The sequence below is a fragment of the Delphinapterus leucas genome, chromosome X, assembly GCF_059928025.1.
Source record: "Delphinapterus leucas isolate spDelLeu-1000000601 "Yukka" chromosome X, BTC_Dleu_Yukka2, whole genome shotgun sequence".
Lineage (NCBI taxonomy): Eukaryota > Metazoa > Chordata > Mammalia > Artiodactyla > Monodontidae > Delphinapterus > Delphinapterus leucas.
Window position 1 is genome coordinate 44,493,705 of NC_143150.1, and position 23,482 is coordinate 44,517,186.

The 23,482-nt window shown below is 45.0% G+C and overlaps 1 protein-coding gene across 1 annotated transcript; it reads right to left on the reverse strand.

Annotated features, from left to right (window-relative positions):
- Positions 1-677: 677 nt before the first annotated feature.
- Positions 678-3,155, reverse strand: LOC149744231 (nuclear RNA export factor 2-like). Its single transcript, XM_089904263.1, has 8 exons — positions 2,899-3,155; positions 2,208-2,291; positions 1,988-2,092; positions 1,791-1,871; positions 1,583-1,652; positions 1,348-1,436; positions 1,121-1,228; positions 678-937 (listed from the first exon to the last, which is right to left on the reverse strand). The coding sequence occupies exons 1-8, from the start codon at positions 2,992-2,994 to the stop codon at positions 818-820; spliced, it is 753 nt and encodes a 250-aa protein (XP_089760389.1). The 5' UTR covers positions 2,995-3,155; the 3' UTR covers positions 678-817.
- Between the last annotated feature and the right edge of the window lie 20,327 nt (positions 3,156-23,482).

Here is a 23,482-nt window from a genome sequence, read left to right on the forward strand (position 1 = left end):
CCCCTGCACCTCTCTGAGTTGGTTCTTTATCTGAGGAATCATACCTGTCTCAGGCTGCCCAGGGCTCCTGTGAAGGACCAGGCGGGATGATGTGACGTGTGCAGGGAGGGAGGGGAAGTGCCCCTGAGAGGCCTGTCCTTCTGTCTCCTCTACCACCTCTGCCCTCTGCCTTCCACCCCTGCCTCAGGAAGCCCTCTGATCACTGGCGTGAGCCCACGTCTGGCCCCTTGACTCAGGAAGCCCTGCTTTTTCCCAAGGAGGGTCCAGCTCCTGGCACTGGGCCAGCAGAATGGATGTCATGACAGCAGCCACCCATGGCCTCAGCCCTCAGCATGGCGCAGGAAAGCCCCCATGTCAACCTGGGAGAGGAGTGGGGATCCATTTGGAGGAAGGGGAAGAGGGCCCCTCTCAGAATGGGGGAGGCAAACCCCATCTCAGCACGAAGAAGGAAGGCTTCTCTCAGCAAGAGGCCCTGGACAGGAGGACCCTTCTCAGTCCAGGGCGCCAGCATCTGGATCAAGGCTGGTCACTCCTGGTCCTGGTGAGGAGGAGAAGCCCTGCTTTCTGGGGCACACTCTTGGGAGGTCTTGCTGGAATATAGCTGGGCGCAGAGAGCTGGCAACAGACCCCAGAGCGCCTGCAGAGGTGAGCAGGTCAGGGGAAGGAAACTCCTCACCGGTGAGAGGCACAGAGAGAGCAGAAGGTGGGGCCTGTGATCCTCCCAGAAGACCAGGGCTGCCACCTTTGGCAAAGGGGCACTGTCACAGATAGTCTAGGCTCCCATGGGTGAAGGTCACCATGAAGGGTGGCAGGGTGTTCACACTGACCTTACATAGGTGGACTGGTCTGGGAAGGTGTCACACAACGGGTTCCCTTGCAGCCACAGCTCTTCAAGCTTCAGCCCTCGCATCTTGCTCAACTCCCGCATAGACGTCAGCTGAGAAATATGGGGCGGAAGTGGGAAAAGGAATCCCAGGGAAAGAGGGACATCCGGATCCCTGCACCCCCAGACCCCTCCCTCCACACAGGTACCATCACCTGCCTCCTGTCATCACTCTGATGGCCACTAACATGCCCCCCCCACTCTCAACCCAACTTTGACCTGGCTCCCTCTTCTCACCTCATTTTTGGAGAGGTTCAGGATCTTGACTGTGGGGACCATCTGTATAATGTCAGACAGGCCATCCAGCTGGTACAGTTTGTTGCTGCTCAAGTTCAAGGACAACAGCTTTGGGGCAAGAAGAGGTAGAGTGAAGGTTACTATCTAGGACCTTGGAGACAAATCTGCCCTCCTCCCCATCTCTTCTACGCCCTACCCTAATACCAGCACTGGGCCTACAACCTCACCTCAGGTAAATTCTTTTCGATGACCTGCAGGGTGGCAGTCATGCAGCTTCTTCGATTCAGAATTATATCAATATCATAGCCCACCAAGTCTTCAGGAAGGAGAGGGGAGGGAACCAGATGGCTGAGTGGGGTGTGGGGCCAGCACCAGCCCCTCCCCACGTTACCATCCCTACGTCTCCCTCCAGAAAGACCGCTCTGCCCTCGCACGCCCTAGAATTACTGCTGTCAGCCGTACCTGGGTCAACGTAGAGCCTCTGCAGGTCAAGAGCTAGCTTGGAGACATCAAATCGTTTGATCAAAGTCAGCTGCAGAGTGAGAGATGGAGAGCGCCGCTCTGAGGCTGTGGTGGTGGCAGGGAAATCGGGGGCGAGGGGGACGGGGGTCTGGAGGAAGGAGAGGTGGGTCTGAGCATTGGCACACAACATGCCTTGCATCTGCATTACCTTTAGCTGCTCCATTTCTTCTGGCTTCAACTTATACCGCACAGAGTAGGGAACAGCGGAGGGCCTGACAAAGACAGGTATCTACAGCAAGAAGAGGTGGGGTAAGCACCAGGATCTCTAGTTCCAAAGAAGAAAACCAGCCCCTGGCCTGTACTCCTTCCTCAGGACGAGGTACACGTAACGCCCTCGACACACACCTCTTGGCTCTCCTCGTCACGAATCTTGTAGCTGACATCCATCAATGCAGAGGCAGTGCTAACTCCCTGGACAAAGAATCGAGCCCCATTTTTCACAAAGTGGAACTACAGGGATTGAATGCAACAGCAATAGTTTCAGAAGCCAGCAGACCCTGCTGAACCTGGTCTCTCTCTCCCCCTTCCCTGTGCCCACGCGTCTGGCTTCGGCATCCTCTCTTACGTCCACTGGAGTGAAGGGGACACTGCAATGTCTCTGGATTGAGCTCATTAGCCATGTCCTGTCATACTTTATCCCATGAGGAATCTAAGGATGAAAAGAAGCGATGGGAGAGAGGACAGACAACAGGGAATTTAGGCTGGAGGACGAACCTTTTCCTGCTCCTTTCCGGCCTTCTACTGAGCTTGAAAGGGCTTGTAAAGAAGGGACCACTGGCATGATTTCTTATGGGTGTGCGTAATATGGATTTCCTAAATACTCTTTCTCTCCAAACTCTCTTCCACATAATCAAGGTGTCAGTGATGATCTTCCTTTTATAAATTTCCAGGAGATCCTACCCGGTGCAGACACCGCTTGCCCCTCAGACAAGGTCTCCAGAGGCTCGGCCCTCCATTTCCCACACTCAGCTTGCCAAGCTGAGACCTCCAATGTGGAGTTGCTCCATATCCTTGGCAGTAGTTTCCATCTTTGCTTTGAGACAGGCTCCTCTGTTCTCCTCACGGTCAGCCTGTTCCCTTTACATTGCTTCTCTGAATCTGCCCTTAGATGAACAAGACTGTTAACTCCTGCTAGTAAAAGGGACAGATTACAAACTGTCCCCAGTGAAATAAACCAGCATCTCTACATGAGACCAACACAACTCCCCCGGGGCTTTTCCCTCCTGCACATTCCATACATTTTTCAGGATACTCACTGTGACCCTGAACCAGCTCCCTGGGGTTCCATCTTGTGTGTTCTCCCCCATTTTTCTCTCCAGAGGTTTTCTCTTTCTCCACACAGTAGTATGCATGTGGCCTTCACTGTGCCATCTCACTCCTCTCTTGTTGCCTGGGATGGTACAGGGAGAGCTGCAGGGGGCATGTGGAGAGAAGGCGGGTGAGTGGCCATAAGTGCTAAGAAAGTCTTCTGTACACCCTCGTGTCTTTGACACCAGCACTACAATTAGGATTGCTCAACCATTATTTCCCTTCTAGCATGCCTCAGATTTGCAGTGAGAGAAGAAAAACAAGTCCACGGAGCGTGAGAGAGGTGCATAGTCCCAGGGGCTGCTGTGCACAAACCCTGCTGCCTGGTCACTTACTGTCTTACTTCGGGGTCCTCCTGGACATCCTTCTTCACGACGTTTCCATCATCCTCCTTGAGCTGTGAGGGCTGAGGCTCACATCTATCGTGTTCATAATGAGGGCTCCTCTCGCCAGAATTACCTGGGAAAGAACTCCAACCTTTCTTTCTTCCTTGAGCTGGTCTACCACCATCACTGTATTCTGAAAAGAGGAACAAAAATACAAGTTTGCAGACACATCTGTGGCCCACTTACCACGTACCATGTCTTAGGCTAACAGCATGGTAGGGCAGGCAAAGTGCCAACCTGGCCTAAGGGACCAGTCCCACAAGCCTCAGAAAGGACACTCTTCTGCCTGTCCAGAGAGGACAGCCTTATCCGACAGATGGCACTATCAGGGGAAGAATCGAGGAGGAGCAGGATGAGGAAGAGGACCACAAGGAGGACAAAGAGGGAGGAGAAGGAGGAGAGGACAACTGCGTTGAAACTTTTAAAACAGTGGAGCAGGACTGATAAAGAACCGAGGTGTATGCGTCCATGGGTTAGACTGGACACCAGTCATATATATACCAGGAAGGCACCCGAATCTTGCCTTCTCTCAGGACTTTCCAGCAACCACACCAATACCTCTCTCATGCTTCCCAAATCCAAGGAGCCGCCAAACCGATTCCACTAACAACCAGCAAGCTAGCTGGTCTTCCTTTGCCAGTGCACTTGCAGCTTTAATGTCAGGTGGCACTGATGTAACGGCCTCCTGAACTGTCTCCCTCCCTCCAGCCTTGCCCTGAACAATACTCTGTTTGCAAGACCCAGAGTGAGCTCTCTTTTGGGCCAGCCTGAAATGCCTTTCAGCTCAGCAGGCAACTCTTCCTAATTTCAGCCCTTCTATAACAAGGGTGTGAATGATAACCTGGAATGATGTGTCAACCACCATTTCCCAGTGTTTAGGGGTTCTTCTTTTTGCTTTCCATTACTGGTTTCTAATTTGATTCCATCATGGCCAGGGAACACACTCTGGGAGATTTGAAATCATTTTTTTTTTATTTTTTTAAAATAAATTTATTTATTTATTTATGGTTGCATTGGGTCTTTGTTGCTGCACACGGGCTTTCTCTACTTGCGGCTAGCGGGGGCTACTCTTTGTTGCGGTGCACGGGCTTCTTGTTGTGGCGGCTTATCTTATTGCGGAGCACGGGCTCTAGGCATGCGGGCTTCAGTAGTTGTGGCACGCGGGCTCTAGAGCGCAGGATCAATAGTTGAGGCGCACGGGCTTAGCTGCTCCGCGGCATGTGGGATCTTCCTGACCAGGGCTCGAACCTGTGTTCCCTGCACTGGCAGGTGGATTCTCAACCACTGCGCCACCAGGGAAGTCCCTCAATTCTTTTTGAATTTATTGAGGTTTGTCTGATGGTCGAGGAGATGGTCTAACTTGGTGAATGTTACAGAGACCCTCGGGGAAAAAAACCGTACTCTGTTGTTTTTGGGCAGACTGTTCTATTTATGTCATGCAGATCTCATTATTAGTTCACTGTGTTATTCAGGTCTCCTATATCCTTGCTGATTTTCTCTCTAGTAATTCTGTCACTTGCTAAGGGGGAGGTGGGTGTGGAAAGCCCCCACTATAATTATAGATCTGGCACTTTCTCCTTTCATCTCCATCAGTTTTTGCTTCATGTACTTTGAGGCTCCATTGTTTGGTGCGTACACATTTAGGATCTTTATGTCTCCCTGGTGTACTGATCCTTTCACCATTCTGTAAGGCCTCTCTTTGGCTCTTGTTCATTTTCTTTACTCTGACATCTACTGTACTGGATACTGAAGCTACAGGCACGCTTAGAAAGTGTCCTGGGTATACCTCACCTTGTATTCACTCCTAGCAGTTGTGTTGCTTTTCACCCCTCCACCCACAGATTCTCCCCTCCAGCATATCTAATTCACCATGTCAAAAGATTTGGAAGTTTTTCCGCACCTGCAGAAATAAGATCGTGTCAATTCTCTCTCCCATGGGTGGATTCACTAAGGGTAGTTTATTTTTTAACGCATTCCACTGAAACAGTGAACCAGCAGAAAATCATACTAGTGGCTTGTGGGGAGGGAGGATTATGGTAATTACACTGTTAGAAACCAGCTTCCTTTGGGTTGTAATACTTAAGGTTCTCTAGGTTTGTGTGCTGTGCCTTTTGTACATTAACTATTCCATGTTGTCTCAGGGCACGCTTATGAGTAAAGATCCGCCCACTGCTGATCACTCCACGATGGACTGATTACAACCAGGCCTCAGATGAACTCCTCTGGGGAGCTCTTGCTTTCCCTGTGTGGCCCGCTGTCAGGGCAATCCTGCTACTCACAACCTTGGGACTTTCTGTGTGTGGCACTGGAAGTGAAAAGAAACACAGATAGGGCATTTGACCCACAAATGCCACTTGCTCAGTCCCCAAACCTCGGAGAGGGCCTGGCGTGCTCTCTTTCTCCCACACTCCACATCCAACTGGTCAGGAGATTCTCTCGGCCCCTCTCTCAAAGTATGTCCAGAAGCCAGCCACTTCTCACCACCTTCATTACCACCACCCTGGCCAAGATACCAACAGCTACCTCCTGGACTGTACTGCTGTCCAGCTGGCCCCTCTGCTTTCATCCTGGCTCCCTTACCTGTCTCTTTTCAACCCAGCAGCAGAGCGCAAGTCAAATCATTTCACTCCTCTTCTCAACACCACATAACAGTGGTTTGAAGCCCACCAACATGTTCAAAAGCCAGGAGTTCATAATGACACTCATCAACAATAACAACAACAAAGAGGAACCTTACTGGTGACCTTTGGAGAATGCCGGGCAACCAACTCGTTTTCAGGAAAATCCAGCAATGAAAGGGAAAAATTCACATTTTAAAGGGAGCAGTAAGGGCATGTGGTCTACATACGGTGTAGAGGAAGAGTCAGAGTCATTTGCAAGAACCCACTTTCCTTCCGAAATAACGTTGCCGAGGGGAAAGCGTAAAAGGGAGCTATATAGCAGCTACCGCAGTCCCCCGGCTGACCAACTACATCGGGTGCCTGAACAGGGCTAGAGACCTCCCTCATCAAGGTGATTCAGACACAAGCAATCTCAGACATCGACTTGTCAAGTATTTGATAGAATAATCCAGTGAAGCTCTGTCACTTACTGCGTATGTGATTTTAGGCGAGTAGTTTACCTCTCTGAGCCTCAATTCCATCGTGCGGTAGTGCTGTTTGCCATGTGTTTCCATTTGTCCCTGTTCCAGCGACCTGGAAGAGCTGGTACTTCTTGACCTCCTTTGTTTGGGCAGGGCTGTGTATGTGACTGGTTCTGGCTAATGGGCTGTGAGTGACATGTGCTATTTCTGGGCCAGAACATATGCTTGTTGGATTGAGACCTTGCAGGGTCCTCTTCCCCTCAGGCACAGAGACTGACAACTTTCTAGGTGATGGCTGCTCTGTCAGTTTGGGTCTCCAAGTCATTCCAGTAAGAATGGCTCAGACCCCCAAAGTCCACCATCCTGTGAGGGGCATGCACCTGCCATGGACATGTAGTCGAGGTGAGGAATGAGCCCCTGAGATACGGGGACTGTCTATTACCACAGCATAATCTAGCCTATCTTGATTCTTGTATCTTATCTGTAAATTAAACTAACATCCTCTCAGGATTTTTCTGAGGATTAAATGAGAAAACTGGTATGACAAGGTTGCCACAGTGCTTGACATAAAACAGGAACTCAAAAAATGGCAGCTATAATGATTAAATAATAATAACAAACTAGTTTTGAAAAAGTGTGGAAAATTGGTATAAAATGAGAGCTATTTCATCCACTCATCCTTACGGGTAAGTTGTATCATTTCTTCAAGAGTGGGGCATTTTATTTTATTTTTAAGACTTCTAATGACTAGCACATATGCACTTACTGCTTGCCGTCATGATATCAGAAACATAAATTGAGGTTATATGTAAAGAATGAAAAACTGGAAAGATTAAGCAAAAGAGAGAACGACTAATGACGTAAGATAAAATCAGTTAGCAATAAGTGGTTTCTTAATGAGAAGAACAGATTATAATTATTAGTAAGCATACATTCTTCTTAGTAAACAAAGGTACAAGGTATTAATGCGGCAGAAGAGATTTACTTTGAACAGGCTTTCCCAAAAGGTTTTCTGAGGAACACTAGTACTTCCAGTGGTCTGTGGAAAAATGTTCCTTTCCCATATAGCTTGAGGAAACTACCTGCTACAGACTGAATGTTTATGTACCAACCTAGTCTCCAAGGTGACAGTATTTGCAGGTAGAGTCTTTGGTAGGTGATTAGGTCACGAGGGAGATGCCGTCATGAATGGGATTAGTGCCTTTATAAAACAGGACCCAGAGAGCTCCCTTGCCCTTTCTGCCATGTGAGGATACAGCGTGAAGACAGCCCTTTATGAACCAGGAAGCAGGCTCTCACCAGACACTGGACCTACTGGTGCCTTGATTGTGGATTTCACAGACTCCAGAACCGTGAAGAATAAATTTTTGTAATTTGTAATCCACCCGGTCCATGGTGTTCTACTACAGCAGCCTGAACAAGCTAAGACACTACCCTATTCTTTGAGATCTTAAAAATATGACAATATAGAAATCCTTTTTACCTTCATTTTTGTATGTCCCATATTTCTTCGATGGATAAAAACATTTTTGTTGTTGATGTCTCTCAGACATAGTGTCTTGTAGAGCAAACCTGAAAGTGCTGAAATGAGAGGAAAGAAATGGCTATTATATAAGAAAAAATATATATATCACCCCTTTAACCATCTCTCAAACAATATTTAAATCCCTCACAAATGTAAACACCATCTTTTACTTGCTGCATTTTACTCATTAAGTACCATCTACGTGATTTTTATGAAATGTATCATCTATAATTTTACTTAATATGGTTTTCTTAAATAAATTCACTGTTTTTTTCCCACACAAAGGAAAGGGGAGAGCTTTCAAGGAATGTAACAAGGAATGGTTAGAAAGTCAGGAGGAAAATCAGAAGCCAATAGTGTCTGGCTGGACTAATTTAAGCCGTTTAGACAGTCCAAGCAGAAAAAGATTATGGCATCCCACCCCCCACACACTTCGAAAAGCTACTGATCGGCAAAGCAAATACAGAAAACAAATTCTGAACCTTAACGTGCTGGCTACTTCCACACTTTTACTGAAAAAATATCAAATTAAACAAAGTCTCTCTCCTTGCCTCTCTCTACAGAACAAATTAAGAGACAGAAATTCAGATCAGATTTCAAATCATCAATACGAACTGGCATCTAGGAGTTCTCTGGTGTCCCTAATAACAAACGTGGTCGGAGGAGCACAGAGGACGCCATCACATGGCAGGCAGTGAATACGAATACGGAAGAGAGATAAGCAAGAGTAGGGCTTTAATGTGGGGGTTGGGAAGGAAGGGGGAAGGGAGGGGTCCACCCAGTTTCCCGAGCCTAGCTGCCGAGAGGAGTCCATGAACGCCTGCTGCCCGCTGTCCCGCCAATTCTGAGTAAACCTCTAGTACCGGCGGGCGCCCCTCCTACCCGACTACCGCCTACCGTCTACCGCCTACTGTGGCAGAATATGAAAGCCGGTGGAAAGGTTGGCATCAGAGCCAGAGCCTCATCAAAGTTCCCCCTCAGCCAGGACAAGTACCTTAATGCTAAAGGTCTTCCTCACCTCTCGGTCTGATTCCTCAGAAGGCTAAGCCGAGCTACCGACCATTCGGCAGGCTCTCCACACGCTGAAAGGGCGCCCCCCTCGGTCGCGACCTTATGGCGTCACGTGACTGCGCGACCTACGTAACGTAACGTAACGCAACGCGCCGCTGTGGGGCCCTACCTGACTTCCAGGGGCTTGGCTGGCTGAGGCCACAGAGTAGAAGGATGCAGGTGACCTCAGGGTTCAGGAGCTCTCAATCGTGAACTGTGACCGAGAGAACTGAGCCTCAGGAGACCACAGCATGTCCCATGACCGCAGAATATACACAACCAACAGCCGAAGGGTAGGTGCGGTGTTCACATGACGGCAGGCGCTTTGCCTGCCATGTGATGGTAGCGGCCACATCCGTGTTGACTCAGGGATCTGAAGATTCTGGTAGCCAGCAATCTTCACGAAATAGAGATGGCTGAGCCTGATGTGTGACCAAGGGGGATATGTGACCGACCATAGCATCCATACGACTCTCAGAAGCGGGTCACCTTTGTGACTTGGAGGGCTGAGGCTTCCACATGTCACTAGCTAGTGAGGGCCACATGACAGGATGAATCCACATGATGGGCAAGGTTTAGGAGTCTGCCATGCTCTAGCGACTTGAAAAGCTGGATCTACCACATGATCATAGTGGCAATAGGTCCAGAGAGACTACACGAGCTCAGGGTTTAAGGGCTCATGGTGCTGACATGGCCGGTAGGTCTGGGCCTGCCACGTAACTGTCAGGGCCCGCCACTTGATGGCCGCATCCGCGTGACCATAGCCTTAGGAGCCCACGGTGCTCAAAAGCTGGGTCAGCCTCCTGAGTGTAGGATAGTGACAGCAGGGTTCTCCCGGCTGCATGTTTCAGGAGGCCGTTCTCTTCACGAGACCTGGAGATCTGAGATTGCCCACATTCCTGGGCTTCCCGTTGATGGTGGTGCCTCCGGATGATCTTCCTCAGAACACAAGCTGGCTTCACCTGCCCCAACCCCCTTTTAATGTGCTAATGTGCTTCTTTCGTGTGCTAATTATTTTTCCTAATAATACGTGAAATTCAACACATAAATTAACACATAGCAATGGACTAGTTCCTCCCTAAATCCATAACCATTGCCATATTTTAGGGACCACTTCAAAAACCTAAGCGGTGGGTACAGGTAAGCTTTGTTGCTGTAATTTCATGCAAGTCTAAGAGAAATTAAAGCAAACTCAATAAGTGAATTTTAGCTGTTAATTTGAAAACAAATGTATATAATGATTACCATGTGTCAGGCACTTTAAAATGTCAACCCCTTTAATACTGGCAATTCTATAAACTAGGTACTATGATTATTATTCCAGTTTTCAAAGATGAGAAAGTGGAAGCACAGACGTGTTAAGTCACTTGCCTAAGAGGTAACCGAACCTATAGGTGCCAAACCAGGGTTTACTCCCAGGCACCCTGGCTCCAGACTTTGTGTTTTGATCACCCACAAGAGTCTCCAAAGAAAATTAAGAATAATTCAGCCTTCCTTATTCAGACTAACTGGAAAGCCATCCGCAGTTACTGAAAAGTTGAGATCATAGAGGACCTCTTTAAAGTGCCATTTAAATAATTTCCAGTACTACCAGTAATTAGAACTAATCCAAGCTGAAGCCAGGTAAGGCCCTCGGATTCATTTTAAGGTATAAATATAAACTTATCCTTAATAAGTGAAGTATTTGTGTATATAAAAGGTGGTATAAAATGCTAGACGTTAGTTGAAAACGTTTCCTTCTTTTATTTTTAAACACTCTAAAGAGAAATATTGCAGACTTTATGGCTCTTTTTCTCTAAAGAGAAATATTGCAGACTTTATGGCTCTTTACGGAATTCCAAAAGTTAAAAGTGAGCAGAATCTGAATTAGATATTACTGCATTTATATTTTGTTTGCATCTTCCTAGAAAGGACAGAGAAAGGGAAAGGAGAATATACAATATACTTTAGTTTTGTTTTTTTTTTATTGCAGTTTTACAAACACCTCTTTTGCTGATTGGTGCAGAAAACGGAAGATCTGTCTGTATATCCAAAAGAGATTTGATGTGATATTGCGCGTTTGCTGGCTTAGGCAAACTTAATGCTATACAAGCAGTGGGATTATTTTCCCGGCACCCTGCAACGTGGCATGGCTACATAAATAACCTGAAGAAAATACAACAGACCAAATTTGCACCATGGTTAAATTTGAATATACTAGTAAGGATAACAGACTGTGTTTGTAGTTCTAAGCCTGTTGAAGGAAGTAGTGATTTTTTGGAGTGACTCTGTTTGGGCACATTGCTGTTACTTGGATAATTTTGGAAAATTATTTATGGGACACATGTAAATGCAGGGTATGAAAATGGAGCCACGTGTTTACAATAGAGCCTATTATGAAACCTCAAGATGCATTTAGGAAGCATCTGTATACAAGATTACTGGATGGAATCTGACATCAAGACCTGATGTCTGTCCCAACTGTAGCTTCTGTAATGGACAAATCCACTAATGGTGATTGAGGTCAACTTCTTTCACCAAAAGGCAAACCCTGGAGTTCTAATTATAAATTTACTTGGGAAGGGTCAGATATTCTCCTGTCAGAACTAAAGGTCGTATCATTTATTCTTTCCCTGCGATGATTACCAGGAGTTATTTTAGGATTTAAAAATATATTTAGTTACACCAGTGGGTGCCCGTCAGCTCTTTCTAACATACATTGGGGAAGGGACGTTAAGGCTATGGGTAAACACCTGTATGAACACAGCTTATATGAGCTAGGCAGTTTAGGCACTGCATGTATCAGGTGCTGTGTCTGTTTAGGTGAGGCAGGCTGATAAGCTATTTTTCTTGAATGTTGTTTGGCAAGGTTTACCGGGAACAACTTTTACTTCCTTTATATTTCTGTTTTGGGGTGGACGTTTTGGAGGTCAGTGCTAGTGGCTTTGTTTAACACGGAGAAATGGGAAAGGAGAATAACAGACATTTGTGATGCTGCTAAATTAAACACAAATACTCAAATGCTTTGGGTTCAAACACAAATATGTACAACTCAAGTAGAGATCCTATGTCAATTTACTTTCAGAAAGTAAAATTGACTTAATCTGGTAACATTATCCAAGATAACTTATGAGATATTGCTGTGCCTTTATAGAAATGGTAATCGAAACATGTTTTTCTTTGTTCCTTTAAGAAGCTCGTTAATTAACTAGAAGTGACTTTACTGTCAGCGTCAAGCAATGGGAAAGAAGAGAAACAATTGTAGATAGTGCTCCCTGTCAGAGTACTCAGTGTGCTCCCTTCCCCCAGCACAGTGTAAATTTTAACAGCTCTAGGTGATGAGCTCATTCTTGGGGACTACCACAGCCTAGAAACAGAAAATTACATCCACCGTGAAAATTTCTTTTGAGGCCAAAGGATGGAAAGGGGCGAGAAGGCAGGGATTCCTTACAGGGTTTTTGCTCATAGACTATGTCATTTGTGATGGTATGATTCTCTGATACAGTTTGAAAATCCCATCCGCGTGAAGACTATTTAAAAATTAAATAAGTGTGTTTCAAGGCTTCAAAAATTATCAGACAGGGAGAATTGAAGTGGTCCTAGGTTGGCTCTTGTTATCCACTCATTGTAACTATTTTTTTTGCCACACCCCCCCAAATAATTCTAACTATAGACTTTGAAAGTATTGTGAGATGGGTTTTTACGTAAACAGCCACATTGTTTCCTTGTTACGATATCACACTGGCATCTACTGCTGGTGGATATGTTCCCATATGATGTAAATGAGTGACCTTTGCCAGTTTTCTTTAGAATAAAAGCAGGCTTTGAGGACTAAATTATGTCAATGGACTTTGCATTTCCGTAACATCACCAGATGATTCTTTAATTATCTACTTCATGTAGCCTGTTTGGGGCCAGCGATAATCTAAAATGTACATGATGCTCTACCTTTCTTTCCCACAAAATCTGGAAAAACATGGCATATCCTGTGCTCTCTAAAAAATGACAAGCACTTGCAATAGTTGACTATCACTGGATTCTGAAATTCTAATTTAGTCTAGTGTATCTGTTTTTATATGGGACACTTTGATGCAATTCAAAGTCTCCCAAATGGGGAGGGGGATGAAGATGGTGGAGTAGGAGTATGTGGAGCTCACTTCTCCCCACAAACACATCAAAAATACCCCTACATGTGAGGCAATTCTCACAGAAAGCCAACTGGAAACTGGCAGAAGATCTCCTGCACAACCAAAGCTGCAAGGAATATCTCTACGTATCCAGGAAGGACAGAAAAAATTTTAAAGGCATGAGGATGGTCCTGGCACCCCTGGGAGAGAGGAGGAAAGGTACACATAGGCAGACCCTTGCCTCGGGGAGCCCCCTTGCCTGCCGGAAAATCCACTGGGATAGATGGAGGGGATGGAAAAGCCTAAATTCTACTCACAAGGAATGCATGGATGCTGGCTTGCTAACAATCAGGGCAGAGAGAGACTGGCACTGGCGGCTGCTGCCTTGCTGCACTTCCCAATCCAAAGCACACACAAGGTGGTGGTGGGGCCACAGATGCACACAGCAGCTGAGTATGGAATCTTAGGTAGACAGGTCCAGGGAGAGGACTTGATCTAGATGTGTGGAGACAGCCTGGAGGGCCTGGGGTATGGTCTGGGCCAAACCAAGGAGCTCATTGTCAGCCCACACATAGTGGGGGCAGGTCCTGCCACAGTGCCCATTGTCAGTGTGCACACAGTGGGGGCAGGTCTGCCCATGGTGGACTTTGCCAGCACGTGCACCAGATAGCACCATGGAAAGGCACAGCAGCTGGGAACTGCGTCTCGGTTGGACGGGCTCTTGGCAGGCGTATGCAGCCGTTCATTTCACGGTGGGAGCACACTGGCCCCGCTCACTCTACACCACAGCTTGGAGCCAGATCTGGAGCTGACAGGTTCTGGGAGAGGTCTTTCACAGAGGCAGCCCAGGTTCCAGGCAGCGGCACAACCACCTCAATTCCTGTAGCCACAGGGCCCCGGCCCCCAGCACCAGCCTACTCCACACCACAGCCCAGCACTAGGTCTGGGATGAACACAACAGAGAAAGGGATGCAACCTTGGGCTGCTTCTGGACAGAACCATGGATGCCTGCACGGGAGGCACATAGGTTTGTGGTGACCACACGGACCTCATTAGCTTCAGTGGTCACCTCCTTTGCATCAGGGCGTGTGCTCAGAGGCAATGGAACCTGACTGAACCTGACCCTCAGGGCTTCTACTCCAACAGCTGGGAAGCAGACCCCAGCCCCAACAGGGCTGTGACAGCCATCGAGCAAAGAGGAGGACCCAGCAAACAACCAGTGCAGGCTCTGGTCAACACAACTTCAAACACACCCCCTATCAAGGGAACAAGGGCCAGCACAATTTAAGGAAATACGTGGCAAGCACCCACACCAAAACCAGCCCTTGCACCAAAAATATTGGACTCATACCGTCTACACAGGAATCCTCCAACCTAAAAACACCCCTTCAAGAACACAGTAGATTCATGCTTCTCCTAAATTCAGAGAGAAAGAAAGTTAAGTAGAATGAAAAACAGAAGAACTATTCCCAATGAAAAGAACAAGAGAAATCCCCTGAAGGAACAAATAATGAAAGAGACCTCACCAGTCTACTAGTCCCCAGATTCAGAAAGGAGGTAAGAGAAAGGCTAAAGAAATTAAGAAAGATTATTGATAGAAATGCAGGTCCCTGCAACAAGGAACTAGAAACTCTAAAGAGAAATCAATCAAAACTAGACAACTCAATTGCCGAGATAAAAAACAAACTAAAAGCAATAAATAGCAGACTAGCCAAAGCAGAAGAATAAATAAGTGATCTGGAAGATAGAGTAATGGAAATCACCAAATCAGAACCGCAGACAGAAAGACAAATTTTTAAAAATGAAGAAAACATATGAGACATTATATAAGAAATATATGAAACATTATATTATCCTTTATATAGGATAATATAAAGCATGCGTAATATGCATAATCATACGCATAATGTGTGCAGTCATATGCATAATAGGGGTACCAGAAGAAGAGGAGAGAGCAAAGGGGATAGAAAATGTATTTGAAGAAATTATGGCTGAAAACTTCCCAAACCTAAAGAAGAAAACCGATATCCAGGTACAGGAAGCACAGAGGGTCCCACACAAGAAGAACCCAAATAGAGTGACACCAAGACGTAGCATAATTAAAATGGCCAAAGGGAAAGATATAGAGGACTACAAAGTCAACTGGGAAACAAGGTTTAAAATGGCAGTAAGTACATACTTATCAATAATTACTTTAAATATCAGTGGACTAAATGCTCCCATCAAAAGACAGAGTGGCTGAATGGATAAAAAAACAAAACAAAACAAGAATGTACAATATGCTGCCTATAAGAGACTCACTTCAGGGCACAAGACACAGACAGATTGAAAGTGAGCAGATGGAAAGCTATTTCATGCAAATGGAAACAACAAGAAAGCGGGCTTAGCAGTACAGATATCATTCAAAATAGACTTAAAACAAAGTCCATAAAGACAAAGAAGGACATTATATAATGATAAAGGGATCAATAAAGAAGAGGATATTACACTAGTTGGCATATATACAGCCAATATAGGAGCACCTAAATATATAAAACAAATAGTTACAAACGTAAAGGGAGAAATTAACAGGAATACTATGATACTAGGAGACTTTAACACCTCACTGACATCAATGGACACATCTTCCAGACAGAAGATCAATACGGCAACAGAGGCCCTAAATGACACAGTAGACCACTTGGACTTAATTTATATCTACAGGACACTACATCCCCCCATAAACAGAATACACATTCTTTTCAAGCGTTCAAGGAACGATCTCTAGGAGAGGCCACATACTAGATCAGAAAAAAAACCTCAACACATGTAAGAGGATAGAAATGACTTCAAGCATCATTCATCACCAAAATGATATGAAACTAGAAATCAACCACAGAAAGAAAACTGGAAAAATGTGGAGACTGAACAACATGCTACCAGAAAACCAGTGGGTCAGTGATGAAATCAAAGAAGAAATCAGGAAATACCTCAAGACAGATGACAATGAAAACACAACCTTCCAAAATCTATGTGATGCAGCAAAAGCAGTTCTCAGAGGGAAGTACATAGCGATTCAGGCCTTCCTCAGGGAACAAGAAAAATCTCAAATAAACAGAAAGAGAAAAAGAATTAGAAAAGGAAGAATCAAAAAAATCCCAAAGTCAGTTCTTTGGGAGAGAGCAGAGGGAAAGAAATAAAATAGAGATAAAAATAGAAAAGATCAATAAAACCAAGGGCTAGATTTTTGAAAAGACAAACAAAATCGACAAACTTCTAGCCAGGCTCACCAAGAAAAAAAAGAGAAAGGGCCCAAATAAACAAAATAAGAAATGAAACAGAAGCAACAACCAATACCACAAAAAACAAAAAAAAGCCACAAAACCCAAAACACATAAGAGAATACTATGAACAGTTTTATGCCAACATGTTAGACAACCAAGAAGTAATGAACAAGTGTCTAGAAATATACAGCCTGCCAAATTTGAGTCAAGAAGAAACAGATAATTTGAACAGATCAATCACCAGAAGTGAAATAGAATCTGTAATTAAAACAAAACAAAAACTCCCTGCAAACAAAAGTCCAGTACCAGACAGCTTCACCAGTGAATTCTACCAAACATACATAGAACTTATACCTATACTTCTCAAACTCTTCCAAAAGATTGAAGAGGAGGGAACAGTCCCAAATTCATTCCATGAAGCCACCATCACCCTGATACCAAAAGCAGACAAAGACACTACCAAAAGAGATAATTACAGGCCAATATCTGTGAAGAATATAGATGCAAAAATCCTCAACCACATATTAGCAAGCCGAATCCAACGCTACATTAAAAAGGATCATACACCGTGATCCAGTTGGATTCATTCCAGTTGCTCTGATAGCCTTATGGAAGTTCCCTTGTATGTTATTTGTTGCTTTTCCCTTGCTGCTTTTAATATTCTCTCTTTATTTTTAATTTTTGCCATTTTAACTACAGTGTGTCTTGGTGTGGTCTCCTTTGGCTTGACCCTGTTTGGGACTCTCTGTGCTTACTAAACCTGGATATCTCTGTCCTTTCCCAGGTTAGGGATGTTTTCAGCTATCATGTCTTCAAATATGTTCTCTGCCCCTTTCTCTTTCTCTTTCTCCTCTCCTTCTCAGATCCCTGTAATGCAAATGTTAGTACACTTGCTGTTGTCCCAGAGGTCTCTTAAACTGTCCTATTTCTTTTTCTCTTTTTTTCTTTTTTCTATTCTGCTTCAGTTATATCTACTACTCAGTCTTCCAGCTTGCTCGTCCATTCCTCTGCATCATTTCATTTACTGTTGATTCCATGTAGTATATTTTTCATTTCCGTTATTGTATTCTTCTCTGTGTGGTTCTTCATATTTTCTAAATCTTTGTTCAAAACTTCTCACTCTGTTCATCCAATCTTCTCCTGAGTTCTTTGAACATCCTTATGATCATTACCCTGAACTCTTTATCAGGTAGATCGCCTATCTCCACTTCACTTTGTTCTTCTTCTGGGGTTTTATCGTGTTCCTTTGTTTGGAATAGATTCCTCTGTTGCCTCATTTTGTCCAATTTGCTGTTTTATTTCCCTGTATCTGGTAGGTTGGCTCCATTTCCCAACCGTAGAGAAGTGGCTTTTTGTAGGAGACGTCCTGTGTGACCCAGCCGAGCTCTCCCCTCTGGTCACCAGAGCTATATGCTCTAAGGGTGCCCCCTGTTAGGGCTGCATGTGTCCTTCTGCTGTGACCAGCACACTACTGTGGGTGGTGTGGTAGGTGTGGCTGGCCCCTGGTCCAGTGGGTTGCCAGGCCCTGCCTTGTGCAGAGGCTGGTGGCCACTGGCGAGTGAGGCTGGGTCATGAGGCTGCTGGCTGCAGTGCCCCAGGAAGTCCCGGGATTAGCGCTGGCCCACTGGTGGGTGGTGCTAGGCTCTGCAGTGGGGGGTGGTGGGGCTAGAGGTCCTGTATCTAGTGTCAGCCTGCTGGTGGGCAGGGCCAGTTCCACATGGCTGACTGCCGGGTTTGGGGGTGTCCAAAAGCTGGTGTTGGCCCACTGTTGAGTGGGGCTGGATCCCACGGCAGCTGGCTGAGGGGTGTCTTGGAACTGGTGTTGGCCTGCTGGTGGGTGGGGCTGTGGCCCAGGGAGTCCTGGAGCTAGTGCTGGCTCGCTGGTGGGCAGAGCCAGGTTCCTGGGTCTCTGGCTGCAGGGCCTTGGAGTCCTGAAGCTAGTGCCGGTTTGCTGGTGTGTGGGGCCAGTTCCTGACATGGCTGGGTATGGGGTCTGGGGTGTCCCAAAGCTGGCGTCATCCCACTGGTGAGTGGGGCCAGATCCAGGAGCAGCTGGTTGAGGGGCCCAGTGTGTCCCAGAGCTGGTGCCAGCCTGTTGGTGTATGGGCTGGGTCCTGGTGTGCCAGGCGGCAGGGCTGCGGTGGTTCTTGGGCTAGTGTTCCCAGAGGAATATTCCTTTTTGCATATTTACAAATATGTACATTAACAGAAGATGTTCTTTAATTTTATTACATTTTCATGAGACTGAATTTCTTCTAAAAGCTTGAAGCTTTTAAAGATATTCCATATTGAATTTTAATGGTGCTCTTTAAAGGAAATTGTTGCTGATCATAAATGTTGACAATTTTCTTGCTTCTCATCTTTCATGTCTTTATGAACTCTGTGTTGTATGTGTACAGAATGGTAATACTTGATGAAATTGTAACTATAAAGAATCCATTCCCTTCTAGTCAAACTATCCTGACACAATAATATCAAAGTACGATAGTAAAGAAGAAGCTTTGCCAAAAATTTGAGAGAGAAAAAGAGATTTAAGTACGCTACCATGGATGCCTTTGTGGTCCTTCCTAAACTTTCTGCAGGGGTGAGAGCTCTAGTGCTTTGTAACTACCCATCCACTAATTCAATGTAGGTATTTCCTGAATAGAAGTATTTGTTACCTGGAAAGGCATAGTAGTTGAAAACCATTTGAGCTTGAGTACTGTGGGTATTATGCTCATGTTGATAATTGTGCTTTCAAATGGTGCCTGAAGGTGATATTTTTGTTTACCTACGCAATATACATTCCTCATCTTCCTAAGTGGTCTCAAATTTTCATTAGTGCATTTCCTCCCTCATACAGTCACATGTTGGGGGGGAATTTGCCTGCTAGTTCCAAGGGTGAGACCAGAGTTACTCTAGATCTCACGCAATAATCCTATGTCCCTAGCCACAGTCATTGGTTCAAGATTGGGCCTGAGTCTTTATATCTTTGAGTCACTGGATCAACAAACCTAAAGTCTCCTCTACCTCTGGGCTCTCAGTTATATAAGCAAGTATCCTTCCTTATCGTATACACAAAAGTGGATTTTACTTTCTGTTACTTGTAGCTTTGTTACTTACTGCTATATATGTTTCTGAAGATATGTTATCGGGTGAATGTAAGTTCAGAATTTGTTATCTTCTCAATACATTTTCTTCTATGGTTTGATAGTAGCCTTCTTGGTTGCAATTGCTTGATGTCTATTTTGCCAGATAGTAGTACAAATTAACCACGTTTCTTTCAGTTTTGCTGATCATTGGTATTTTTTACCATCACTTTATTTACATCTTTTCTGACAGTCTACTCTACCTGCTTCATAACCTACTGAAACACGTTCATAATGCCTGTATTAGACTGTTCAGACTGCCACAACAAAAATACCACAGACTAAGTGGCTTAACAACAGAAATTTGTTTCTCACAGTGCTGGAGGCCTGAAGTACAAGATCAAGGTGTGAGCAGGGGTGATTTCTTCTAAGGCCACTCTCCTTGGCTTGAAGATGGCCATCTTATTGCTGCTTTTTCACATGGTTGTCCCTCTTTGTATACACACTTCTGCTGTCTCTCTGTGTGTCCTAAACTCCTCTTCTTATAAGCACACCAGTCAGATGGGATTAACGTATCCCCTAACAGCCTTAAATTCACTTAATCACCTTTTAAAGGCCCTATCTCCAAATCCAGTCACATTCTGAGGCACTGGTCGTTAGGGCTTCAGGATATGAATTTTGGGAGAACACAGTTCAGTCAATAACAAAACCTAATGTTAAGATGACGTTATCATAGAAAACAAGAGAGCAGAGGCAGGAGCAATGATGCGAAGCAGGCAGGAGGATGGTATGTTAGGCTTTCATTTTCCTATAGCTTCTCCAGTTCCTAAAATTCTCGAATGGCCAATGAATCCCAGGCATTTGACTGAGAAATTTGCATTGCTACTACCTCAGCCTGGACCTAAAGGATGGGAACTAGTATTCCACACTAGTTAATAGCTCACAGCTTAAAATCTAACCCTTTCCTATTATCAATAGATCTGCTATTTTCTTCCAAGATACTTGACCCTTCTTAACCTCAGCTTCTTAATTAGATACAGAGACAAAATAATTAGTCATACAACTCCAACTGTGAGAATTAAATGAAATTGAGATCTACTTCTGCACATAATCAGGGCTGATTGCTGGGTGGAAGGTTTGGAAAGCTGTTTCCTCAGCCATTTATGCACAGAATGTTCAGGCTCATTCTATTCTAACAGCTCTATGTTCTAGGTCATGCCACAGCATTGTCAATGAGACATGCAGAAGGGGAAGAGTTGCGCCTGTGCACTGGGTTTAGACCTTTTGGGGGCCCAATTATCTCACCAAATACCTCCCTTACTCTTTAGCAACCAGAGCCACTTGCAGTTCTCTATTTCGACTCCTAATCTTCAGGAAGACAGAGACATTGTCTGAAGTTTTTCATGGTCCTATCTTCCCTTCTTAGCACTAAGCTTGACATGCACTAGGTGCATGAATGGATGAATAAGTGGATGAATGATAGTTATATGCCACACGTATATCTTTCTTCTCTGACAGTTCGTAGCCCCTGGCAGGCTAGAGCCTTAGCCTTATAGCTAAGTCCAGTGGTTAAGCCTCAGTGCTCTCACTGCAAGGGGCCCAGGTTCGATCCCCGTTTGGGGAACTAAGATCTGGCAAGCCACGCAGCACAGCCAAAAAAAAAAAAAAAAAAAAAGATGAATGCATTATGTGGAACATAAATTATAGCTCAGTGAAGTTGGCTTTTAATATGTCTTCGTATCCCTTCCAGAATCTGGAGCTGTGTCATGCTCATATGTGGAATCAACCTGTATTTTCAGATTGAACTGTACAGTTGGGTTTTTCGTGTGTTTGCTTGCATGCTTGATTTTTGTTTTGTTTTGGGTTTTTTTTTTTCCACAGCCAAGAATGTTCTCAGGATCTCCTGACTTATACATCCAACCACATGCTCCCCACCCAGATTATTCGTAGGCTCCACAAACGACATGGTCAAAACAGAACTGTCAGTTTTCTGGCATTGCACCGAAGCTGGTCCTCCATTCATTTCCCCATCGAAGAAAACCGCCCTAACCCAGCTGCAAAAATCCACATTCCAAGAGACACACTTAATTCCTCTCTATCCCTACCACAAACGTGGACTTCATCAACAAGTTTATTACTTCCAAGATACATCTCATCTCAAACCCCATCTCACCCCTTCCATTGCTACGACTGTGGTCTACGAGACTGTAACCTCTCACTGTCATGTGTGTAGTAGCCTCCTAATCTTGTCTCTTGATCTTACAGTTGCTCTATTTCCGTCTGTCCTCCAAGGAACATTTAGAATGAGCTTTAATAAAGCAGATTTTAATAATAATTCCCTTCCTTTCAGAAAGCACCCAATAGCTCCATCATAATAAGAACAAAACCCAGAGTCCTTACCATGGCCCACAGGACCTTCTGTTATTGGGCCCCTCCAACCATTCTCACCTCATTTTCTAACACTGTCCTCCCAATACACACTGGCATACAAGCTGTTCCCTAAAACTGCCAAGCTTGCCCATATCTTAGGGCCTTTCGTCTTGCTCTTCCCTCTGCCTCGAGGGCTCAACTCCTATATCTTCCCACTGCTGACTGTGTACTTCTTGTTATTTCAATATTAAATCTAAGTTACGTCTTCAGAAAATCCTTCGTTGCCTTCCCCACCCTAGTCATTCTCTGTCACATTTTCCCATATTATTTTCTTAATGGCTCTCAGATCTTGAGTGTATCAACCCCTGTAGAATGTGAGCTCCCTGAGAACCATGACCCTGTCTGTCAGGTTCTCTGATTTATCTCCAGTGCCTATCACAGTGCCTCACATATCACTGGTAACCAATAAATATTTGTTGAATGAATGAATGAGTGAGTGAATGACGTAGATTTAGCATGCTAAGTTGTGAGGACGCAGGCATAGTCTGGGACATGGGATTTGGGAGGATGGGAGAGTGAGCTCAGGTGTCTCTGAAGCAGCAGTTTTGTTTGAACCCATGAAAACTGTGGCTGGAAAACTGGGTAGAAAGGACATGATAATTGAGGTGGTGCTTCTAGCTGCCTTGGGTATGAAAGTGTAGCATATGTTCTATACCTATTCTCCTTCTTTCTTAATAAAAGAATCCCAAATTTATTTGGGACAGTAATGTTTCCAGTAAAAGACCACATTTATAGCCTCCTTTGCAGCCAAGAATGGTCACATGACCGACTTCTACCTAATGAGGTGATGGCAGAAGTGTTGTATAGTAGTTCCAGGAAGGTGGCTAAAAGGGAGATGAATTTCTCAGACCATGGTGTTTCTCATACCATCTGTTGTGGACTGAACTGTGTCCTACCCAAATTCATACGTTGAAGCTTTAACACCCAGTACCTCAGAATGCGACTGTGTTTGAAGATAGGGCCTTTAAAGAGGTGATTAAATTAAAATGAGGCCGTTAGGGTAGACACTAATCCAATATGATTGGTTTCCTTATAAGAGGAGTTTAGGACACGTAAAGAGATACCAGGGTGTGTATGCACAGAGGGACAACCATGTGAAGAAGGAGTAAGAAGGAGGCCATTTGCAAGCCAAGGCGAGAGGCCTCAGAAGAAACCAAACCTGTGGACACCTGGATCTTGGACTTCCAACCTTTAAAACTGTGAGAGATAAATTTCTGTTGTTTAAGCTACTCAGCCTGTGGTGTCTTGTTATGGCAGCCATAGCAAACTAATACACCATCAGATAAGGTTTTCAAGTTTGACAGCTCATTAGAATCAACTGGGGTGAACCTTCAAGACACTGATGACTGGGCTTATCCCTAGAGGCTCTGATTCAGTTGGTTGAATCTGAGCATTCGAGGGGATCCTAATGGATATCCAGAGTTGAAAACCACACGTCTAGGAGAATAGTTTCTTGCACTCCATTGAGCAGGCTGAGACTGGTGAATCTAGCATCGTTTGGGAGGCATCCCCCCGTATCTCCCTCCTTCCACTGTTTTTCCTCTACCCAATATCCCCCGTCTTTTTCTGCCCTATCCAGATCTCCACAGATGGACCCAGAGATGCCCCCACCTCTTAATCCT

Bases quoted from the DNA above. Each gene is read 5' to 3' on its own strand.
- LOC149744231 (XM_089904263.1), bottom strand. From the start codon at position 2,994: ATGCATACTACTGTGTGGAGAAAGAGAAAACCTCTGGAGAGAAAAATG. The intron at 1,653-1,790 runs GTAATGCAGATG...CTCACTCTGCAG, and splicing joins AAGAAATGGAGCAGCTAAAG to CTGACTTTGATCAAACGATT. The intron at 1,437-1,582 runs GTACGGCTGACA...TCCTTCCTGAAG, and splicing joins GAGGCTCTACGTTGACCCAG to ACTTGGTGGGCTATGATATT.